This window comes from Nannospalax galili, unplaced genomic scaffold (genome assembly GCF_000622305.1).
Source record: "Nannospalax galili isolate Female #2095 unplaced genomic scaffold, S.galili_v1.0 scaffold768, whole genome shotgun sequence".
NCBI classification, from domain to species: domain Eukaryota; kingdom Metazoa; phylum Chordata; class Mammalia; order Rodentia; family Spalacidae; genus Nannospalax; species Nannospalax galili.
The window spans coordinates 2,943,220-2,950,497 of NW_008360317.1; the positions used below are offsets into that span (position 1 = coordinate 2,943,220).

The 7,278-nt window shown below is 37.4% G+C and overlaps 1 protein-coding gene across 7 annotated transcripts in view; it reads right to left on the reverse strand.

The window, feature by feature from the left end:
• Brca2 (BRCA2 DNA repair associated) overlaps nt 1–7,278 on the reverse strand; it is a 100,992-nt gene that overhangs the window by 45,393 nt on the left and 48,321 nt on the right. For 5 of the 7 annotated variants that reach the window (XM_008825024.3, XM_008825025.3, XM_029559664.1 and 2 more), the window contains one exon: nt 4,638–4,733. The exons of the other annotated variants lie outside the window; for them this stretch is intronic. In XM_008825024.3, coding sequence (XP_008823246.1) covers nt 4,638–4,733 — 96 coding nt within the window. The remainder of the gene's footprint in view (nt 1–4,637; nt 4,734–7,278) is intronic. 7 annotated transcript variants of the gene reach the window in all.

The following is a 7,278-nucleotide window of genomic DNA, read 5'->3' on the forward strand; positions in this document are numbered from 1 at the left end:
ATAATTAAATAATTTAAATATTTTAAAAATTTTGATAGACATTAAAAATTTCAATGTGTATTGTGGGTATTTAATGAATAATTATCAAGATATACTTGATTTGCAAGCTGATGACTGTATATACCAAATAACTCACATTATAAACTATAAATGAGTTATAAATTTAGTATGCTGGTATTAACAATCTTAGCAGTATCAGCTAACTGTAGGTATAAGTATCAAATCTAAAATTTGGTCTTATGAAGGTTTAGAGGTGAGCTTTAGATCATTCTCATTAGGTAATATTTATTTATTTTTCTTTCACATATACCATCTGGTTTATTGGATCATCATACATGCACACCACATATGTACACAAACATAAATATTCCAATGTATAAATTTTACACAGGACTCACAGATCGCCCCCTTGTCTCTTTGATCCAGCACCCCCATCCTGTGCTCTATTTGTCCCCACTGCTGGGTGAAGATTTGTAGAAGCTGCCAAGAGGAGGCAGGGTTCTGGAGGAGGGAGAGGTCCTGCCCCCCCTCTCCTCATAGGCACCCTCCATATTTATTAAACCTCCAATTTGTCTATTAACTGGGGATTAGCTTAATAAACTAAGACACAGCCACATGACCAAGTACTATGTAAACATAAAAATGAAGACACACACACACACACGTATATACATATATATTTATTCATTAAAGCAATATTCCCTAAATTCCAACAAGCAAAGTATATGTGTATATATTATGGCTTATTATTACTATTATTAAAGAAGGGCTATGAGAACATACACAGTCATTACTTATTCTTACAAAAGAAATCCTAAAGATTAAGCTGAAAACCACCAGAAAGTACGAAGCATGGAAAGTGGTGAACAGTATAGAATGTGACAAGGATGGATTTGAGACTTCTCCAAGAATACCTTTATATAGCCATTTATGAATGAATCATACAAATGCTTTATTCAAATATAAAATTAAAGAAGAAAATCCTAAAATTGAAAACAAACAAACCTAACCTAATTATCAAATTAGCAAGCACATACAGAATTATTTTAACTGACACTTGAACACAGTACACTGACCATATATTCTTAATGATATACATTCTAGGGCAAATAATCCTGTTTTGTTTTTGCTTTTTTTGAGACAGGGTCTCACTACATAGCTCTGACTGGCCTTCGACTCACAAGAGATCTATCTGCTTTTGTCTCCAGAATGTACACCATCACACCAGACCTCCAAAGAATTCTTTTTTTAAAAAAATATTTTATTATTTTTATTTTATGTGTACGAGTGTATTGCCTGCACATATGTGAGTGCACCTGTGTTGTGCAATGCCGCGGAGATCAGAAGACAGCTTCAGATTCCCTTGGAACTGGAGTTAAGGATGGTTTGTAGCCGCTATGTGGGTGCTGGGAATTGAACCCGGGTCCTCTGCAAGAGCAGTCAGTGCTCTTAACCACTGAGCCATCTCTCCAGCCCCAAGACCTCCAAAAAAATTCTTAAATTTCCCTATAGATACTGTGAATTCTAAACCACTGTGTATGTATTTTGGGGAAGTGGCTCTCAAAGGTCATTCATGGAACAGACAGAAGGTGCCCCAAACTCTGAAAGGATCCTAGTTGTCAGAGATGTTATATATGCTCTTTTCACTATACTAAAGAACATTTGCAATGCTTGTGCATTCTGTTGCAGATGTGGAACACTTCCTTAAGAAAATGCATTTTCATTATTGAGCAATGAGATGCATTAGCCACTTTTCTGTGCTAAGATTACAATTTTACTTGAAAGAATAACCAATAAACCAGCTGGTATTCAGTACTTTTTTTTTTTTCTTAAATGAAACAAATGAGGTTATAACTACAAGGAAAAAAAGTAACAGTCTTTTGCCAGTGGTAAAATTTAGTTTACAGATGAAAATTGGAATTTAGTGAATTTTACATTTGGTTCTATAAACATGCCAACTTTCTAATAATGAAGACTTTTCAGATTGGAGAATTAACATCAGTAACAAAGGTAAATAATATTGTATAGCAAAATGTGTCTATTTTTGGAAACTATAACTCAGAAAACTAACATTTTTTATTTTTATGTGTATGAATGTACTGCCTGTATGTAGGTGCACCTATGTCATGCAGTGCCTGCAGAGGTCAGAAGAGGGCTTTGGAGCCCCTGGAAATGGAGTTATGAATGGTTGTTAGTCACCACATGGGTGCTGGGACCTGAACCCAGGCCTCTGTAGGAGCAGTCTTCAGTGCTCTTAACTGCTGAGCCATCTCTCCAGTACCCCACACTAACATTTTTTTTATATGACCAATTCAAAATACCACAAATACTAAAGTTTCTCAACTTTAAGTTCTTTACAAAATCTTTCTACTTTTATTTATGCGTGTGTGTGTGTGTGTGTAAACATGTGTGTGGTGGTCAGAGGGCAACTTGCAGAAGTCAGTTCTCTCCTTCCATCATGTGTGTTTCTGGGCTAGAACTCAAGATTGTTAGGCTTGATGGAAAGCACCCTTACACTCTGAACTGTCTCACTGGCCCTCAACTTTTAATTTCTAATATGATAAAAAATAATACATAATCTACATAAAGAAGTGTTCTTTCAGGTCCTCAATAATTTTTAAAAGCATAAGGCAGTTCTGAAATAAAAAGGTTTCACAACTACTGCTGTAGAAGAAAGCAAATATATTGTTATTAGGAATTAAGAATGCAAGCATTAAGGAAAAAAACAACAGTAATGACAGCAGCAACAGCATGTCTAACACACAAATCTCATATTTAAGAAATCATTAACTACTCCACGTACTTTCAGAGGAAGCACTGATTCCATCGTGAGGGCAGAGAAATTACAAGAACTTAGGAAAACTTTTTGTGGTAAGAGTAAGCAAGAAAAGGCTAGCAAGATGACTCAGAGGGTAAGGTGCTTGCTGCTAAGCCTGGCAACCTGAATTAAATTCCCAGGACCCACAGGGGGGAAGGAAACACAGGTTATCCTTTGGCCAAAGGTGCACTGTGGCATGCACATATGCATACGTGTGTATGTACACACACACACACACACACTCAAACTAAATGGTTTAAAAAATTATGTATTATTTTTATTTTATACATATGAGTATATTGCCTGCATGTGTGTTAAGTGCACCTACGTTGTGCAATGCCCCTGGAGGTCAGAAAAGGGCGTCGGATCCCCTAGAACTGGAATTACAGACAACTGTTAGCTGCCATGTGGGTGCTGGGAACCAAACCCAGGTCCTCTGCAAGAGCAGCCAATGTTCTTAGCCACTAAGCCATCATTCCAGAAAAGAAAAAGCAAGTTAGTGCTTGAATATTAAACAAGATGTATAACAACCAAACCGGAAAACCTTCAGAGATAGTTCAAAGAGTTTCTACTTTTTTTTTAATTTTAATTTTATGTGTATGAGTGTATTGCCTGCATGTAAGTGAGTACACCTGTGTCGTGCCCTCCTGCAGTGGTCAGAAGGTGGCTTCGGATTCCCCTGGAACTGGAGTTAAGGACGGTTTGCAGCCGCCATGTGGGTGCTGGGAATCGAACCCAGGTCCTCTGCAAGAGCAGTCAGTACTCTTACGCTGAGCCATCTCTCCAGCCCCAAGGGTTTCTACTTTTAAATTTGGATAATTTGAACATCTAAAAACTGTTTCCTTTTTTTGTAAAGAAACACATTTATGGTGTTTTGCCTATAAACTTTATATATACTTTGCAAATACAAGTCCATGAAATGAATTTTAGTCTGCAAAGAAAATTATTTTCTACCATATCAGTGACTATTATACCAACTTTAAAAATTTATAATTAGAGGGAAATAATTAAGCACTTATTCTGCCTTTTAGAACTATTATTCATTCCCGGTTTTTAATATAAAGTGCTTGCTGCCAAGCCTGACAGCCTGAGCTCAATCCCTGGAGACCACACGGTAGAAGAAAACTCCTTCCCATAAGTTGTCCTCACACACCTACACAATAAGTAAAGCAATAATTAAAAAACCAAACCAAGCATGGTGGAGCATGTCATTAATCCCAGTACTTGAGAGGCAGAAGCAGGCAGACAGATCTCTGGGAGATTGAGGTGAGCCTGGTCTACATAGTGAGTTCCAGGTCAGCTAGGGCTACGGGGATACCTTGTCTCAAGCAAACAAAACAAAACAAAACTTAAAAAAGAAGAAAGCCAAGACTGGTAGACTAGAGAAAAGGGATCAACTATATGTAGTAGGCTGAAAGACTGAGTCACATAAGGACTAAGAAGTGCTCACATGGCTTGCAGAGAGATCACGTAACTTAGGAAAGACTGACTTTGATGCAACAGTGGAGGTCAAAGATCTGACTAGACTCAGGAACCTGAGATTTAAATTATTATACTATTATAGTGTCTTTATTAAATTCTCACTATTTTCATTACATTTAAAAGTCATTATTTCATAAGTATTTTACAGACAACCTCAGTGTCATACTAAATATCATGAAATAAAAGTCCACTTAGCAAGCAAGGTAAAAGTTGAACAATAAAAACCACACTATAAAAATCTTACAATAGATATTCCAAAAGAACTGAGAAAGATAACTTTAAGAATATTATCATGATACTTACAGAGGGAACGATATTAATAAAAAGCAAATATTACCATCTGGAGTACTTTTTGAAGGCTTTAAGAATTCCCCTTTATTTTCTATTATCTTATCAAATTCATTTAACAAGCTTCTTTTGATTGGAGGGTCTCCTAAAAAAATTTCCATACATGTTTGCAATTATATTAATTTTATCTCTTAAGGGCCTATCATTCATGTTTTAAGACTACAGTACTGATTCATATGTTAAGCAAAACAAAACCAAATCCAAAACACAACAAAATCCCCACAACTATAATTTAAGTAGCAATCATTCTACTTTAAAAAAATTTACTAAAGGAATGTATTTCTTTTTTTCTTTTTTTATGAAACAGGGTCTCATGCAGATCAGGCAGGCCTCCAACTTGCATGTAGCTGTTGATGACTCTGAATCCTGAATCCTCCTGCCTCCACCTCCCAAGTGATAGGATTATAGGCATGTACCATAATACTGCACTTAAGGATGCATTTATTATATGAGTCTGTGAAAGGGCCAGTAAATAGACTTTCAAATATTACCAAATTACCCCAAAAATAGTAGCAACATTCATTAAAAAATTCTAGAGGTTAAGGGGGCTGGAGAGATGGCTCAGCAGTTAGAAACACTGGCTGTTCTTGCAGAAGACCGGGGTTTGAATCCCAGCACCCACATGGCAGCTAACAACTGTCCGGAACTCCAGTTCCAGGGGATCCAACAACCTCTTCAGTCCTCCATAGGCACTGCATGACATGGGTGTACTCACATGCAGGCAATACACACATACATATAAAATAAAATTAAATATTAAAAAAAATTCTAGAGGTTAAGGCAAAAGCATAACAGAAGTTATGCATTTCAATGCTGATATATGTAGTATAATAATTTTATATGCACACACACGTGTACATGTGTATACATGTGCAACTGGAGTCTGGAGGATAACTCCAGTCGTCATGCTCAGGAATGCTACCTACCTCCTTTGATACAGGGTCTCTCATTGGCCTGAAGCTCACCAATTAGGCTAGACTGTCTAGCCAGCAAGCCCCAGGAATCTGTCTTCACCTCCCCAGTTCTAGGACTACAAATGTGTGCCACCATGGCCAGCACTTTTACAGTTCTGGGGCTCAAACTTGTGTCTACCAGCCATTCCCCAAGTCCCATACTTTATTCTTATTTTTTGATGCTTTACTATAGGGGGTGGATTCCTAGGATTTAGTGAGTGAAAATATTTATGTAAAGCTTGATCTATGTTATGAGCAGTTAACTGTTTAATGAGGACCTGTACTGTTAAAACAAACAGAAGCTGATAAAGCTGTATATTTTTATACAAATACTGTTGAGAACGTTTGTATAAGTTTCAGGATTTTTTTTCCCCTCTAGGTAGGTTATTCTACTTCAGTATACACATAGAACAGAATGAGCTGCAATAAAGACATTATTTTTTCTCTGGGTGTGATGGCGCATGCCTTTAATCTTAGCATTTGGGAGGCAGAGGCAGAAAGAAGCAGAGGGAGGCAGGTCTCTGTGAGTTCAAGGTCAGCCTGGTTTACATAGCAAGTTCAAGGCCAGCTGGGGCTACAGGGAGACTCTGTCTCAAAAAAAAAAAAAAAAAAAAAAAAAAAAGAGAGACATTATTTTCCACATAAAAATTATAAATCTCTTAAAGCCTATGTACATCAGAATTTTGCAATAAAAGACAGCAAACAGTTTAAGTTTTACAAACTTACACTTGCTCATATGGAATGTGACCTGTATAACATTTGATGAAGAAAAACTGTGTATCCAGCAGGATGACTTACAATGAACTGACTGACTTCAGTGTCTTTCTCCATAATATGATACAGCTGGACAAGAAGATATATGATAACTCCAACGCTTTGTGAATCTAAACGCTGCTAAAAGGAGCCAGCTACTTCAAGATCATTCCCTAGAGAGTTACAGTATTAGGGGGCTGGAGAGATGGTTCAGCAGTCATGAGCACTGACTGTTCTTGCAGAGAGAGGACCCAGGTTCGATTCCCAGCACCCACATGACAGCCCTCTTCTGACCTTCATGGCACTGAACGGCACGGGTGTACTCACATACATGCGGGCAATACACTCATATACATAAAATAAAAATAATAAATAAAATATTAAAAAAAATAAACCTTACCTAGCCAAATACAGGTAGCTGGAGAGGTCATAGATCTTAGAGATAACTCCAAGGCTGTCATATCCCTAAAGAAATGCAATATGGATCCTTAAATCTATAGGTAAGTATCCCAGTCACCACCCATCAGAGAAGCTTCTTTTTAAAGACAGATATAGTTACAGAGTTCCACAACTGGTCACACACAGAGATTGTGAATTGCCCAAGCCTAAGTAGCACATGTAGCATGTAACCTCTGCACCTAATGTTCATGGAACATAGAACAAGGGATGAAGAGAACACTATTGCATATTTCAGTTCTCATCAATGAAGCTCCCTCATGCAACAGAAGGCCAGGAATGCAAAAGGTCACAGATGACCAAAACATGGAGAATAAGAGTCTGAAGAGTGTGAGTCCTTGGACAGGAATCCTATATTAAAGTCTACCCACCCAGGGCTCAGGGATCATTAGTGCTGGCATTAAAGGCATGCGCCACCACGCCTGGCTATTTTACATTTTATGATTTAAAAAATTTAATTCAGTGACT